Source organism: Octopus bimaculoides, chromosome 14, assembly GCF_001194135.2.
Source record: "Octopus bimaculoides isolate UCB-OBI-ISO-001 chromosome 14, ASM119413v2, whole genome shotgun sequence".
NCBI classification, from domain to species: domain Eukaryota; kingdom Metazoa; phylum Mollusca; class Cephalopoda; order Octopoda; family Octopodidae; genus Octopus; species Octopus bimaculoides.
In genome coordinates, this window is record NC_068994.1 from 57967209 (window position 1) to 57984053 (window position 16845).

At 39.0% G+C, this 16845-nt stretch overlaps 1 protein-coding gene across 1 annotated transcript in view; it reads left to right on the plus strand.

Moving 5' to 3' along the window:
* The window catches only part of LOC106868615 (attractin-like protein 1), an 82747-nt gene that overhangs the window by 8847 nt on the left and 57055 nt on the right, over positions 1 to 16845 (plus strand). Inside the window, exons 2-9 of the mRNA XM_052972611.1 lie at positions 8633 to 8839; positions 9932 to 10057; positions 11813 to 11985; positions 12352 to 12511; positions 13709 to 13820; positions 14792 to 15020; positions 15201 to 15384; positions 16555 to 16712. Of these exons, the coding sequence (XP_052828571.1) occupies positions 8633 to 8839; positions 9932 to 10057; positions 11813 to 11985; positions 12352 to 12511; positions 13709 to 13820; positions 14792 to 15020; positions 15201 to 15384; positions 16555 to 16712 (1349 nt within the window). The remainder of the gene's footprint in view (positions 1 to 8632; positions 8840 to 9931; positions 10058 to 11812; positions 11986 to 12351; positions 12512 to 13708; positions 13821 to 14791; positions 15021 to 15200; positions 15385 to 16554; positions 16713 to 16845) is intronic.

The window sequence follows — 16845 nt, forward strand, 5'->3', positions numbered from 1 at the left end:
GCTGTACGATTGTACGAAGAACCGACTTTAGTGGAATTTATGAGGATTATTATTATTGTTGTTGTTTTTGTTATAATCGCAGACGACATCGTCATAACTGTCATTATCATAATCCTTTTTCTTATTTGTGCAAATAATCCTATCTCTTTCCTCGCTCTCTTAGTGTCTCTCTAATATATTCCGTAATTAAGTAATGTGTCTCGTGTTTGTAGTGTGTGAATGTGTGTGTGTGTTTGCGTACAAACTCCTCTCTTTGAGTACCTTGTCCCCTTCTGTCTCACCTGTTTTTGTTTCGTATATCATCAGGGACGCTTTCTACATTTCATTCATGACAAACGAAACCGGTAGCCATACGAATCTTAGTTTTCCAATTGACTAACCATGCAACTCACTTTTCAAGGATGACATTTGCATTAGAAACCACACTTCCTTTTATTACCATCATTCTTGTTGTTCAACCCCAGGTCATCTGCGATCAGTCCCACCTATGACCGAAAATGTTCTAACCACGATTAGTCTGTCTTTTTTTTTTTTCTGTTTTGTACATCTAGTACTACATCCTCCAATGTATTTTCCTCACCTTTTTAAAGTCAGTGTGGTGTGATTTTAATGAGATTTCGCTGCTATTTTTAGCATTTGGATCGATCCCATAGAAACCCCGTCTTTGCCCTAAATGTGGACGTGCAGGTGATGGTGCCAGTGTGAATCATATTGTGAAATAGCAGAGTCTATAAGCTGTAATAATACTGTCGTGAAACTCCCCTCATCTTCAGTGATCCTCATCAGCTGCCGTGCATCATCTCCTCCTCCTCTTGATGAGCAATGTAGTGGTAGAGGTGGGGGTGGTGGTGACATCGGATGTTATCATTGCATTTCAAAGAAGGTGAGAGTTCTCACCAGAGTCAAATGAAACTCCCCTCTCACCATCACTGCTGCTGTTCGTAATGTTGTACAGCATGATTCAGTGACACCATGGCTATTATACAGCCACTGTTGTTGTTGGTGGTGTTGCTGTTCTACTTGAGTTAGTACCATATTACGACTACCTCTTCTTCCCTGATCTACATCCCTGCTCTTCTTTCCCACAAATACACCTGTCACTAATAACCATTAGCATTTTAACCACTGTCATCGTCATAACAACCACCACCACCACCACCACCAGTATTACCATTGATACCATTTAAGGTGGCAAGCTGACAGAGTTGTCTGCACGCTGAGCAAAATCCTGAGAGGTGTTTCAGTCACTTGACTGCGGCCATGCTGGAGCACCACCTTTAGTCGAACAAATCGACCCCAGAACTTATTCTTTGTAGGCCTAGTACTTATTCTATCGGTCTCTTTTGCCGAACCTCTAAGTTACAGGGATGTAAACACACCAGCATCGGTTGTCAAGTGGTGGTGGGGGGACAAACAGACACACACACATAGGACAGGCTTCTTTCAGTTTCCGTCTATCAAATCCACTCACAAGGCTTTGGTTGGCCTGAGACTATAGTAGAAGACACTTGCCCAAGGTGCCACACAGTGGGACTGAACCTGGAACTATGTAGTTGATAAGGATGCTACTTACCACACAGCCACTCCTGCACTGAGTTCAAATTCTGCCAAGGTCGGCTCTGCCTTTCATCCTTTTGCAGGATCAATAGAATAAGTACCAGTTGAACACTGGGGTTTCTCTCAGCACTGAAATTGCCGGCCTTCTGTCCAAATTTGAGCCGAATATCAGTGGCAGAGTCATCAGTGTGCCATGCAAAATGCTTAGAGGCATTTCGTCCATCTTCATGTTCTGAGTTCAAATTCCACCAAGGTCAACTTTGCCTTTCATTCTTTTTTTGGGGGGGGGGTTGATAAATTAAGCACCAGTTGCATACTGGGGTCGATCTAATCGACTAGCCCCCTCCCCCCCAAAAAAATTTCAGGCCTTGTGCCTAGAGTAGAAAAGAATTATGAACGCCCTGTGTTCTTATGTATATAATGTGGACTTCACTTTTTAGGACAATAGGGTTTGAGTTGCCATGCAATGCTGTATTACAAACTCACATCACCAACACATACACCATACAGTCTCTTCAGCCACTACAAGTCCTCTAACTTCACAGCTTCACAACATCACACCACTGATACATATTCCATACACATTCACCAGTTTTCTTTACCCCCTTGACTGTCACTGATTCCAAAAGGCTCTCACAGTTTCATTACCCTTTGTCATCAGACTTTTACAATTTGCATTATTGAATTCTAGCTTTCTGAAATCTTCACGTAATCTTTCTCACTTTTGTCTCTTATATGTATTTCACTGGTTGTTTTAGTTATCTAATGTCTCTCGATTGGTTCAGTTTGTACAGAAATGTGACCTTTACCCTCACTCTTTGTGTGTCTTCTTCAATTATGTATGTTTGTGAAGATACAGTGTATTAACTATGACGGTGATGCTTATGATGTCCTTTATTTTAATTGTGTCTTCACCGGTTTTAAACGAACCAGGTCTACTAATTGAATATATATATATATATATCTTTATCAGTGTCCAAAGTATGTGATTACCCAATTAACTTATTCTAATTAAATTACTCTTCTATAAATCATGTGTATTGCTTGTGTATGGGAGTGCATGTACCAACACAATACATGACTTTGCTTTTCATTTCCTTGTTTCATACCATTTTTGCTCTGTTAAATACTACAAGAGTTAGTGTCTTTTTCATCCTGCTCCCATCACTGATGTCCTCAGGGGCCTTAACTTTAGACATATTGTTGTTAATAGTTTATTGAATACATATGCTGTATGTCATATCTTCTTTGATATATGTAAATATTGATATCTCTCTATGCTGTATCTGCAGCAATATCTGCCTGTGCTAGTGTCTGTGTTGAAATCTCTTTCTAATTTACTATTGATATCTATTGATATCTATTGATATCTGTGTTGGTATTTGTCTTTGCTGGTGTCTGCATTGGTAAGTGAACATTCCGAAACTCTTCTCAAAGAGGGAATTTGTTCTGTGTTGCCTCAGCCCTGCCAAAAATCTCACAGATTTGGAGTCACCAGCAGCAAGCCATCATTTGCTTTGTGGAATTCATAGCAACTTTTGATGCTGTTGATTGCAGGCAGGGCTGTCCAGTTGAAACAAAAAACTTTGACTCCAACTCTTGTACTATTGCCACCTCTGACTCTGCTTCTGACTCCAACTTTGACTCCTCTTTATGTAATTAAGTGATTGTGGTCTACATATCTCATAAAGCATATACTTATACTTGTACTTTGAGTCGGCGAATAAAGACATTGTGAGTCGGAATCAGAGTCGGTATAGTTTTACCGACTCCAACTCCAGCTACCTATTAATTGTTTCTAACTCCGACTCCACAGCCCTGCTTGAAGGGTTTAATTGAAGAAACCCGGTACTTTGTTTTTGTGTGTAATGAGCTTTCTTAACAGGTAAAATAGAGATGGCCAAGTTAAAACTATGAATATTATTAAGGCATGGCTGTGTGGTAAGAGGTTCTGGGTTCAGTCCCATTGTGTGGCACCTTGGGTAAGTGTCTTCCACTACAGCGTTGCGTCAACCAAAGCCTTGTGAGTGGATTTGCGTGATGGAAACTGAAAGAAGCCTGTTGTGTGTGTGTGTGTGTGTGTGTGTTTGTCCTCCACTACTGCTTGACCAACCGGTGTTAGTTTATTTATATCCCCATAACTTAGTAGTTCAACAAAAGAGACTGACAGAGTAAGTACCAGGCTTTAAAAAAATTGCTGGGGTCAATTTGTTCAACTAAAAACTCTGCCACATGGTGCCCCAGCATGACCGCAGTTCTGATGACTGAAACATTCAAAAGAGATTATAAAGTAAATTATTTCCTATTAACCCTTTAGCAGTTAAACTGACCCTTTTAATCCAACAAAAATATTCTACTTGTTTCATGTTCAAGTCTGCTAGATCTGGCCTGTCACATACTCGACAATGTCATTCTAAAAATAAATTACCACATTCATTGAAATTTTGAAGCTATGAGATAATCCCGGATTAATTCAAAACTGTTTTATATTTAAGAGATGAAGAATTATTTACATTATTTACATTTGACAGATATTTGTCCTCATCTTGTTTGTTGTTAACACAACGTTTCGGCTGATATACCCTCCAGCCTTCATCAGGTGTCTTGGGTATATGGTGTAGTGGTTAAGAGCACAGGCTACTAACCCCAAGATTCTGAATTCAATTCCAAGCAATGATCTAAATAATAATTATAATAATAACAACAACATCGAAAAATACCTTAGGAATGAGAACCCAGGTTCGAAATTTCCCCAAGACACCTGATGAAGGTTGGAGGGTATATCAGCCGAAACACTGTGTTAACAACAAACAAGGACAAATATCCGTCAAATGGAAATAATGTAATTCAAAACTAAGTGCATAAATAAGCATTACATTTGCCAGAGTAATGTATGTGTCAGAGAGTTAACCACATAAAAGTAGAAAAATAATTGGAATACTTCAAACCACTCTAAGATAAAATCCTGTTATTCACTCTTATGTGATATACTCTTGAGAGTAAGTTAATCACTCTTATTTACTCTGCTTGTTATTATCAATATTTAAGTAGAAGGATGGTGGTGGTGGTGGTGGTGGTGGTGGTGGTGGGGAACAAATATTATAATTGCTAAATATAACATTTGCTAAATGTGTAGGTAAACACAAAATATCTATTGTCCATTGTTTCATAAATTATTCATAATTGACTTCACAATTATCACCATTGCCTGCCTTGCAGAATCATTTATGACATATGCTTGGGATTAAGGGAGATTTGGCTGTTATTTCTTATCAGTTTGACAAACATGTATGCTCCCTCATTGCCTGGAATTACTTATGTTCCAGCATACAGGTTAAATTATTCTAGCCAAAATTTGCATTCAGAAAAGCTTGGGGTTGACTCCTCTACCAACATGACTTAGGCACAGGAGTGGCTGTGTGGGAAATAGCCTGCTTATCAACCACATGGTTCCGGGTTCAGTCCCACTGCGTGGCACCTTGCATCCAGCTGTAGAAAACCATGCCAAATCAGACTGGAGTCTGGTGCAGCCTTCCAGCTTACCAGCCCTGGTCAAACTGTCCAACCCATGCCAGCATGGACAATGGATGCTAAATGATGATGATGATGATGTAGATTAGTGTCCTAATCAATGTGGAGGTTTGTACCGCTTTTGATTGATGCTATAGAACCAGGAGGTAAGGGCCAGCCCAGTGGGTTGTATGACCCATGGAAAGAAATACTGCTGATGATGATGGTAGTTGTGGCAGTTATTTTAAACCAGAGCACAAGGCCAGATTTTTAGATATGTTGAGGAAGAGATTAGTTGATAAGATTCCACAACATTATATAAAGATAAATTTAAACTTATTACCAGTTCAAATAAGCTTGAGGCATATCCGAACCTAAAACAAAGCCATTCGTTGTATTTTGTGATGGAGAAAAATTCTTGCTGTAGACCAGCGGTTCTCAAACATTTATTGTTTGTGGACACCTTTGATGCCCATTCTACTCTACTGGACCTCCATGTTAAAAAAAAAACAAAAAAGGAAAATCCTATTTTTATAATTAAATTTTATTAGGAATTGTATACAAAAAAAAAAAAATTAACATCTTATGTGTATTGTAGAAGTATAAAAGTATAACTAATTTATTCACATTATTTACATTTGACAGATATTTGTCCTCATCTTGTTTGTTGTTAACACAACGTTTCGGCTGATATACCCTCCAGCCTTCATCAGGTGTCTTGGGGGATATTTTGAACCTGGGTTCTCATTCTTAAGGTATTTTTCGCTGTTATTATTATTATTCAGGTCACTACCTGGAATCGAACTCGAAATCTTGTTGTTAGTAGCCTGCGCTCTTAACCACTACGCCATATGCCCACATTGTGATAACAACAAACAAGATGAGGACAAATATCCATCCAATCTAAAGAAAGTACATAATTCCTCATCTCTTAAATATAGAACTCTATTAACTAATTTATTGTTCATAAACTTCTGTGACAAAATCTTATGTGGACCCTTAAGGGCCATGTGCACTCCAGTTGAGTACCACTGCTGTAGACAAATAGGGGAAAATACACCAAGTCATTTAAGAGAGACCTGTCTCTTGTCAATTCCAGTGTCTAATGCTGAAGAGGAGTTAACTACTCCAAAATGTATGCATCCATCAACCTGGTGGGAGCTGCTCTTAGAAGTGTCTTGGTGTAATATTTACACCTATTTATCTACAGTGAGAAATTTTCTTCATCACAAAATACAGTGAATGGTGTTTTTTATTGGATTAGCTATGCCTCAAGCATATTTGAATTGATAGCAAGTTTATATTCGCACACAGAAACTGCTTAGCACTTCTGATCTGTATTATATAGAGAGTATTTTCTTGACCTTGGGACAATGGAGGGTAAATTTGACCGTGGTGCGACCTGAACTCTGAACTGTTGAGGACTATAAGGGACAAATGAACACAAAATGCAATGTTTTATGATAAGCTTATCTCTCACAATCTTATAGCTGTTGTTGTTGTTGTTGTAGTTGTTTCTTCCTTCTGTGCTCCTAGTTGCCAATCTGATCTTTTCTCTCAGCTTGGTGGTTGTTTGTGCTAAAATCAATTGCTTGCAGCATGTATTGTTGAAAAGCAGATGTTCTCACAGCTTGATGTTCCATGTGAAATCACTCAACAGTGAACTGAATATGATGCCTATCTATATGCATTTTTATATCTATACACTTATACACACACACACATGCATGTTCAAAAATACATTTGATCGTGTTGTGTTAGTTAGGCTTCAGTAAACTTGTGGCAAATTGGAGAAACTATTCAAATACAAAACCACAAGTCCAGCATTCTGGTTTGAGAAAACACTGTCTACTTTCTTTCTCAAGGTCATGTGAGTTGCATGTACTGTCCTGCACAACAACTTGTGTGGTGGCATGTTGTAGTGAAGACATGTTGTGCAGTGACATGCCATGTGCTAGTGAGGATCTGGTGTGTATTGTAGTATAGTTATGTTGCTGTTGCTTCCTCCAAGCCAATGCTGTATAAAGGAAGAGCCTCTGTCTATTTTCATCAGTTATTCTGTCTATTCTGTGCCCCTGTTTCAGCCTTTACACCAGGGGTGTCAAACTCAATCACACAGGGGGCCAAAACTCAAAGCACACCTTACGTCACAGGCCGAACAGGATAAACATTTATTGAACAGACTAAAACTTTTTGAACATGTCTTGAAACAGATGGTATATAATTTCATTCCAAAAATAAATTACCTTAAATTCTTTAAAACATTTTGCTCTGCATAAAAGTATCTCCTGTCAAAATTATAAAAATTTAAAATAAGAACCTGTTGCAAAAAAAAAAAGAAGAAAATATAATTTTAAAATTTGTGTTTCAGTGAAAATTAAAATGATAAATCAAAACTTTCAATTTTCTTTATACAATTTTGTCTGAGCTACAAACTTGGCATCTTGGCAAGGAGTTCATTGATGTTTGGGGCAAAGTTCTATGTTGTTGAGACTCTCAGGATGGATTGCCGATGGTCATCTGTGAGACGACATCCTATATGATGTTCTATTCATCTTCATCACAGAGAACGGCTGCTTGCACAGACATGTGCTTCCAGACAAAGACAGTGTTCAAACTGCATGTAAACGGAGCTGGGGCTTTGCTTCAGGTATGAAGCGAGTGAACTGGGCGGGACCCACAGAGTCGTACTTTACTTTTAATGTCCCATTACACTGCATTTCTATCAGCCCCATTTGAATGTGTAGTGGTGCAGTTTCCCATACTACCTTCCAAGCAGTTAGCTTATCTGCACCACCCAAGGACCTGATATAATCTACAAAAGCTGTTACCGAAAGCTGGCTCTTGTTGTGCACTACAAAAGTATCCGGTTGCTACAATGTTGTGATTTCTGGAAGCCTACTTGTTCATTCCTTATTCTTTTATTTGTGTCAGTGATTTTGACTGCGGCCATGCTGGAGCACCGCATTTAGTCAAACAAATCGACCCCAGGACTTATTCTTTGTAAGCCCAATACTTATTCTATTGGTTCCTTTTACTGAACTGCTAAGTTCTGCCTTTGGAGAAACTATTCAAATACAAAACCACAAGTCCAGCATTCTGGTTTGAGAAAACACTGTCTACTTTCTTTCTCAAGGTCATATGAGTTGCCTCTACTGTCCTGTTATTATTCCTGTATTTTAATTAATTCAAATTACTGGCATTATCTTTAGATTTTTGGATGGCAAGCTTTCTCCCAGGTAGGATACAGGGCCATGGCAGCATTTCCCCAAGGAACAGACTACTTTTCGGTACTATAGATTGATCTTGCTGTTGTTAGGTACACTTGGGCGTTAAGAGTTTAGGCCAAGGGTAAACTACATTTTTTTTTTTTTTTTTTTTTTGCTACTGACTTCTCAGTGAGTTCTTTACTTACTTTGGTATTAGTCAACTGAGAGGGCCCCCACTTGAGTTTTCATTGTTGGGTTTGAAGGATTTTGGTGATGGTTGTTGGGTGCTTATGTGTATGTTCAAGTATTGCTATTATTGTAAATTAATTATTCATCTTGTTGTTCTTGTATTTCAGTCTCATATCCATGACAGGTTACGTTACTGATGGTCCTGCAAATTATTCTGAAAATTGTAAATGTAGCTGGTTGATAAACCCCAACACGACAAACAGCAGCCGTCCAATTCACATACAAATGCTGCATTTCATCACAGAATGTGGATGGGACCACCTCTATATTTATGATGGGGATTCTGCTTTCTCCACACTCCTTGCAGCCTACAGGTAACCATTCTTGCTGAGACTCTAGCAATTATTTCAGTTGTTGTTGTGGGTTGGGCAGTGGAAAATAAAAAAAAATTTACCTTTTGGGAATTACTTATGTACCTTCATATTTCCAAGTTTAAACCTTGATGTTGAGGACTTTACCTTTAATTCTCTGCAGATCAATAAAATAGCAGTAAAGTAAAAATTTTAAAGTACCAGTAAAATACTGAGGTCTTTAATTCTTTAGCATTCAAATTACTCTGTCAAATGCAATGCTTATTTATTCACACTGTTTTGAATTAATCATGCATTCTCATCTCTGAGATTTCAATAATGTGATTGCTTGTTTTTAGAATGACATTATAGGATAGGTGTGAAAAGCCAGATCTGGTCAGTGTTAACATAAAACATCAAACGGGATGTGGCCCGTTTAAATGCTAAAGGGCTAAATCAAGTATATGCACCCTGAAGTTTGTGGCCTTGTGCTAGTATCAGAAGTCATTATTATAAAGGTGTAGATTCTGCTGAGGTCGACTTCACTTTTCATCCTTTCGGAGTCAATTAAATAGTACCAGTTATGCACTGGGGTCAATGTAATTGACTTAATCCCTTCCCCCAAATTTCAGACCTTGTGCCTACAGTAGAAAGGATTATTATTAGTCGGCATGCTGGCAGAATTGTTAGCATGCCATGTAAAATGCTTAGGGGCATTTCATTTGTCCTTTTTATGTTCCGAGTTCAAATTCCGCCAAGGTGAACTCTGCCCGTCAACCTTCTGGGGTCAATGAAAATAAGTACCAGTTGACAATTGGGATCAATGTAATTGATAATTGATTTACCCACTCCCCTAAAATTGCTGGCCTTGTACCGAAATTTGAAATCATTAATGTTATCATTGGCAGCATGCTGGCAGAATTGTTAGCATGCCAAGTAACAGCCATCTTTGCATTCTGAGTTCAAATTCTGCTGAGGTTGATGAAATAGTACCATTTGAACACTGACGTGCATGTAATCAACTAAGCCTTCCTCACTGAAAAACAAATTTCATGCCTTGTGCCTATAGTAGAAAAGATTAATATTGTTATTATTATTATTATTTATTTATTTCAGTGGGGTCATCATTGAAGATAACAAAGAAGAGTCCAACATAGAAATTACAGCCAAATCAGGGTCAGCATATCTGATGTTTTTCAGTGATTTAGCATTTAACATGTCTGGATTCAACATAAGCTACAGGTAAGTGTTGGCTGACAAATAGTTTTATTTTTATTGAAGGCAAGGTCAGCCCCGCTCTGTGTAATGATTAAATACATTTCTGCTGACTGTCCCGTTTTTACCAACCCTTGCATAATTAAGATGCCGGAAGGACAAACCAATTTTGTTGTTGCTGTTTTATAGTTGTTTTACTGGAAGATTTTTTTTTTCCAGGTATGGCAGTAAGGTAAAAAGTTTACTTCCCAACCACTTGGTTCCAGGTTCACAGCTTGGTACCTTGGCAAATGTTTCCTAAAATAGTCATGGACTGACCAAACCCCTTGTGTGGATTTGGTGGACGGAAACTGAAAGAAGCCCGACATGTGTGTTTGTGTCTTTGTGGCTGTGTTTGTCACATGTCACCACTGGACATCTGATGTTTGTGTGTTTACACCCTTATAACTTAGCAGTTCAGCAAAAGAGACCAATACAATAAGTTCCAGGTTTAAAAAAAAAAAAATAAGTGCTGGGGGTTGATTTTGTTCAACTGAAATTCTTCAAGGCAGTACTCCAGTATGGCCACAGTCTAATGACTGAAACAAGTAAAAGATAAAAGATAGTGGTATGAGGCTGGGCAGTGACCATGTCCTCTGCAGTTCACTCCTTGATTGATATGATTGATGCAAAAGATGCTCAATCATCGTAACCTTTTTAGCTCATCCCTAGATTGATGATATTAATGTGGTGGACATTCAGTGGCCTTGACCTTTGGTGAAAGAAAGATGGAGCTGGGGTGAGAAGTGGCCATGAACTTGTTTAGTTTTGAACAGTTGTAAGTTGGAATCTTGGGAAAATGGTGCTGTTGGAGTGGAGAGATTTAGTGGGATACAAGTTAAGGTGAAGAAGGATACTTATTCTTAGTGCAAGTTTTGAAGAGTGCAGTTCGATTTTAACAGTTATGTTTTCAAAGCTATAATGAAAGTGACAAAGGAGCATATTCAGCATATTTTGCTTTATGAGTTCAATAATGCAAAGGAAAGTGCGAGGAATATTAATGCAGTATATGGGGATTGGATAGTAAGCGTAAGCCAGTGTCAATGGTGGTTCCAGAAATTCCGAGCTGGAAACTACGGCCTAGAAGATAAGCCTTGCCATGGAAGATCTGTAGAGCTTGATGAGGATGTCCTGGTGGGACAAAATCCCATCGTAACTGTTGAGAAATTAGCAGAGAAGCTTGGATTTGGTCATTCAACCATTCATCAACACTGCCGTGCCATCAGAAAATAACTATTTTTGGTTTCAAGACAAAAGGTGTTCTTCCATCAGGATAATGCTCGGCCACATACAGTGAGGATGACATTCCGAAGACTGGAGCTGTTTGAATGGGAAATGATGCCCCACCCACTATATTTGCTGGACAATACCCCCATCTGATTATCATTTATTCTGCAGTCTTCAAAATCATTTGGGCAGAAAAAATAAGAATTCTGTAGATGAGGTCAGAACAATACTGGAGGAGTATTTTTCATCACGGACAAGTGAATTTTGGAAGAGGGGCCTTGCAAGTCTACCAGTTAGATGGAAGAACATTGTAGAAAATGAAGGAGAGTATATTTCAGATTAAAAAACTTTATCTCAATTTTGAAAAATATAAGAAGTATAAAAACGTGCATTATTTATGGGATGACTTAATTGTTAAGGTCAAGGTAAGCTATCACTTCGTATCATACCAACTTATTGAAAGAGGTATGAATATCATTTAATCTTGTTTGAACTCCAGTTTCTCTTTGTTTTCAGAGTTGGTGGCTGTCCATTAAAGTGTTCAGGTCATGGCCTTTGTGAAAATTATGTGTGCCGGTGTCAGAAGGGTTATGTGGGCGATGGCTGTGAGATTGAACTCTGTCCAAATAATTGCTCCAACCACGGAAATTGCTGGAACGATCAGTGTGAATGTGATACAGGATATATTGGTGAGGAAAACATTTTAGACTTCTTCGCTCTTTGTCCTCTTATTTTTCTGTCAGTGGCTTCCATTTAGTATGTCTTTGGTTGTCTTCTTGTGTTTTCCATCTTCTTGTATCTTTATGTCTTCTCTCTTGTCGACTTTCATCCTTATGTTGTATCTTCATCTTGTTGTGTCTTTCATTTTCTTTCTGAGTTTCCTTATAATCCTGTGTCTTACCTTGTCTTGTGTCCTGTATGTAGTTGATTCTACTTCTGCTGTCCTCTTACTGTCACTTGTACTAAACTGACCATCACGTGGCATCCAAACACCTCACAGTTCTGTCCACTGTCTTCGTTTGATATTCTCAAGATTTTTTTGTCGTTATTTTCAGGTAATGATTGTAGTCGGAAAGATGGCAATGATCTGTGGACACGATTACCACCAGAAAAGCAGATAAGTGGCCGAGCATCTCATCAAGTGGCTAAGGTCAATGACACAGTATGGGTTGTGGGAGGTTACAGTTTTGAAGAAGATACCATGCTGATGTCTGTGTAAGTAATTTAAACATTTACACACCATTGCAACCCACATCATCCCCACTTCTAGACATACAAACTGTAGAAGTACAACAATGACGGGATAATCCTTTCATGTACCACATAATCCTTTCTACTATTGGCGCAAGGCCTGAAATTTGGGGGGAGGGGGACTAGTCGATTACATTGACCTCAGTGTTTCACTGGTACTTAATTTATTGACCCCGAAAAGTAAAGTTGACCTTGGCAGAAATTGAACTCAGAATGTAGCGATGTGTGAAATACTGCAAAGCATTTCACCTGGCATGTTAACGATTCTGCTAGCTTGCCGCCTTTTTCACGTACCGCATAATACCAGTGAAGTGTTTCTTTATCTTCGACCAGATGAGTTGAGTCTGCACTTTAGCACAGACATTCAAACCAAGTTCTTTCAGAAAGAAATTTCATAACTATTTCAAATAAATAATTTTATTATTATCCCTGAAGACCGGATGTTTGGAATTTGCTTCTGTTACGTTCCTGCCAACTTCTTTTCAGACTTTCTTTAATTCCTCCTCATCACTATTTAACGTCTGTTTTCCATGCAGGTATGGGTTGGACGGTTTGGCAGGGGCTGGCAAGGCTGGAGAGCTGCACTAGGCTCTATTGTCTGCTGTCACATGGTTTCTACAGCTAGATACCCATCCTAGTGCCAACCACTTTACAGAATGTACGGCATAAACACACACACACACAACGGGTTTCTTTCAGTTTCCATCTACCAAAATTCACTCACAAAGCTTTAGTTGACCCAAGGCTATAGTAGAAGACACTTGCATAAGGTGCATGCAGTGGGACTGAACTTGGAACCATGTGGTTGGGAAGCAAGCTTCTTACCACACAGCCAAATAACAAAACAAACATTTTTTTTTCAGTATTCTGTGAAAACATGTTTGACCTTTGAAATCTTACCTTGCTTGGAAACAAGGTAAGGGTCGGGGGACAGGAAGGGCGTCTGACTGTAGAAAATCTGCCTCAATAGACTCTGTCCAAACCATGCATGCAGGGAAAAGCAGATGTTTGAGATGATGATGATGGCAAGTACAATGTGTCATCTAACTCTCATCTATGTAATGTAGACACATCAATAAGAAGCAGGGAATCATTATTTTTATATTGTATATTGATTAAAATATTCTGAGAGAATTTTTTTTTCTCAAATTTTTACTTCAGCTTCAATTTAACAGAGGAAAAATGGACAATGTTTTATCCACCTGCAAGCACTCCTGACTCAAGAAATCCCACTCCGAGTTCACGTCATGGACACTCACTTGTACTTCATGAGGTAAGTTCAGTTTCACTCTGATGGCTTTAATTTCTATACAAGTACAGCTATACACCCACTCACGTACACCCTCATTCTCTCTCTCTCTCTCTCTCACACACACACACACATACATACACACACACATCCACATACATAGGTGCAATTTTGGCTGCTTGGTCAAGAATTTTACTTTGTGACTATGTGGTTTCAGGTTTGGAGCATCTTGGGTTGGTGTCTTCTGTTTATAACCCCTGGCAGAATATTTCAACTCTAACTACCAGATTTATAATGTCCAGTCTGAATTTAATATTTTCCTGTTACACAACTCTAGAATCAGAAATTTTTCTAGATTTCAAGTAAAATTATTTTCATACAGTGCACCACAAAATGATCTCTTGCACATTTTATCAAGGACCCAACTCCCCAGGGCACATTCATAGCCCTGTGATTCTGAGTGTGATCCCATTGCATAACTCCTTGAGCAAGTGTTTTCTACTACAGCCTCTGTTCAATGAAAACCTTGTGGGTTAAACCTGGCTAAATGAAAATTGTGTGTTAGCTCATTGGATATTCCTATTCTTGGGTGCTAGACTTATCTGTTGCTAGGTTTAGCACCGAACTAGGTTCTCTTCTTCACACCAGTTTTAAATGCCCCGCAAAAAGTTTGTTGATTCTAAACTTCCTTTTCTAAGTCATAAATAACAAAGAAATTATGTCAGAGAAATCAGTTGGGTTAAATGACTTCTGCATCATTGAGTAACCACAGAGCTGGCTCTTATTTTGTAATTTTATATAACAATGTCAGGCTGGTTGTTCTTAATTTTAGTGATATTGTCTTTGTGTATGCACATTCAAGCATGCACTTGCTCATTCATGGATACACTTCTACACGTGTATATTTACTCAAACACAAGCATATTCTTACGCTCATGCACACTTACACCACATCTGTCTGTCTGTCATTATTGATGCTTTCCTCAATCTTCCAGAACCAGCTGTACATGTATGGAGGTGTGGTTGGCAACAACATCTCCAATGAATTCTGGATGTTTGACCTGGGACAGGAAGTTTGGACTCTACTGAAAAATTCAACATGGGAGAGCTACCAGCTGGCTGTGTCTGGCCACACAGCTCATGTTGTTGATGATGTGATGCATGTTTTCTTCGGTCACAGTCCCATTTATGGCTATCTGCATTGCATTCAGGAATTCTACTTTGGTCAGTTTCTTTCAGCTTTTCCACCTCACTTTTTTGTTGTTTGTAAATTTTTTCTTCTTCCTCTCTCTTGACTATATACACTCACTCACAATCTCACTCCTACAAGTCTATGGGTCATGGCTGCATTCTGTTGGTTATTCATTGACCGTTTCTAAATAATTGTTTCTCTGTACTTTGCAGGCAACAAAAGCTGGTTTATACCAGAAACGTCTGGAGCAATAGTGAAGAATACTTGTTGGCACTCGAGTGTTTATGATAAGAATAGGCAGTTGATCTACGTCTACGGCGGCTACCATTCTGTTAGTTCGGCAACTAATCACATCACAGATAAACTTTATTCATATAAACCCAAAACACGATATTGGTATGTATACCTCCTTGCATATATTCATTCACGTGAATTCATATATATACACATGTATACTTATCTATAAGCATTTTCTATGTTTTACATCATCATCATCATCGTCGTTTGACGTCCACTTTCCATGCTGGCATGGGTTGGACAGTTTGACTGAGGACTAGCGAGCCAGAAGGCTGCACCAGGCTCCAATCTGATCTGGCAGAGTTTCTACAGCTGGATGCCCTTCCTAATGCCAACCACTCCTAGAGTGTAGCGGGTGCTTTTACGTGCCACCAGATTGAGAGCCAGTCAGGCAATTCTTGCAACGACCATGCTCAAAAGGTGCTTTTTACGTGCTACCTGCATGGAAGCCAGTCCGGCGGCACTGGCAACAACCACGCTCGAATGTCTTGACCTGAGTGAAATCGTAGTTATGGCCAGTGCCAATGCCGTCTGACTGGCACCCGTGTCGGTGGCACATATAAAGCACCGTTCAAGTGTTGGGCCTCATGGAGGCAGTGACAGATGACCGAAACCTTTGGTGACATCCTGTGCTTGTGTAGACCTGTCGAGCCAAGTGTCTGGTCATTGGCACCAATGCCAGTAGCATGTAAAAAACATCCACTACTCTCTTGGAGTGGTTGGCGTCAGGAAGGGCATCCAGCCATAGAAACCTTGTCAAAGCAGGTGCAGCCCCTGGTTTACCAGTTTTCAGCCAAACCATCCAACTCATGCCAGCATGGAAAGTGGACGTTACATGATGATGAATAACAATTGCCGACTTTGGCACAAAGCCTCACATTCGAGACGAAGGAATTACCAAATGTGCTGATTCCTGTACTTATATGCTATGTTTTTTTTATTTTTTAAAACTTTTTGGAAGAACAAAAGGCAGTGTTGACTTCATTAGGGTTTGAACTCAGTACATACAGAGACACAACTGAATATGACAAAGCAGTTCCTCTGTTGCTCTACCGGTTCTACTGATTCTTTAGATCCATTCCAGATTGGCCATTGGTTGTGATGGCTAAAACGATTACTAGATTTGACTCTGCTGTAAATATGTTGTTTGAAATATGTTGGTTGATTGAATTGACCCCTATTATGACAAGTCCTTACTATATAACCTCTTGCAAAGATAATGATGGTTTTATTTATAGCTTGTTTCTTTTTTTTTTTTTGCATGTGTAGGCAAGTGTTACGGAGCAGTGATTCACCCCGCTTCCTCCACTCGGCCATTCTTACAACTGAAGGTTTCATGCTGACATTTGGCGGCAACACCCACAATGAGGCTTCTGTGAATTCCGGTGCCAAATGCTATTCTTTAGACTTTATGGCCTATGATGTTGGTAAGTTCTTTTGCCGCTCTCTCTTCCTATTTATCTATTTGTGTATGTAATATATGTGTGTGTGTATAATATGCATACATACAATACACACATATATATATATATATATATATATATATATATATATATATAT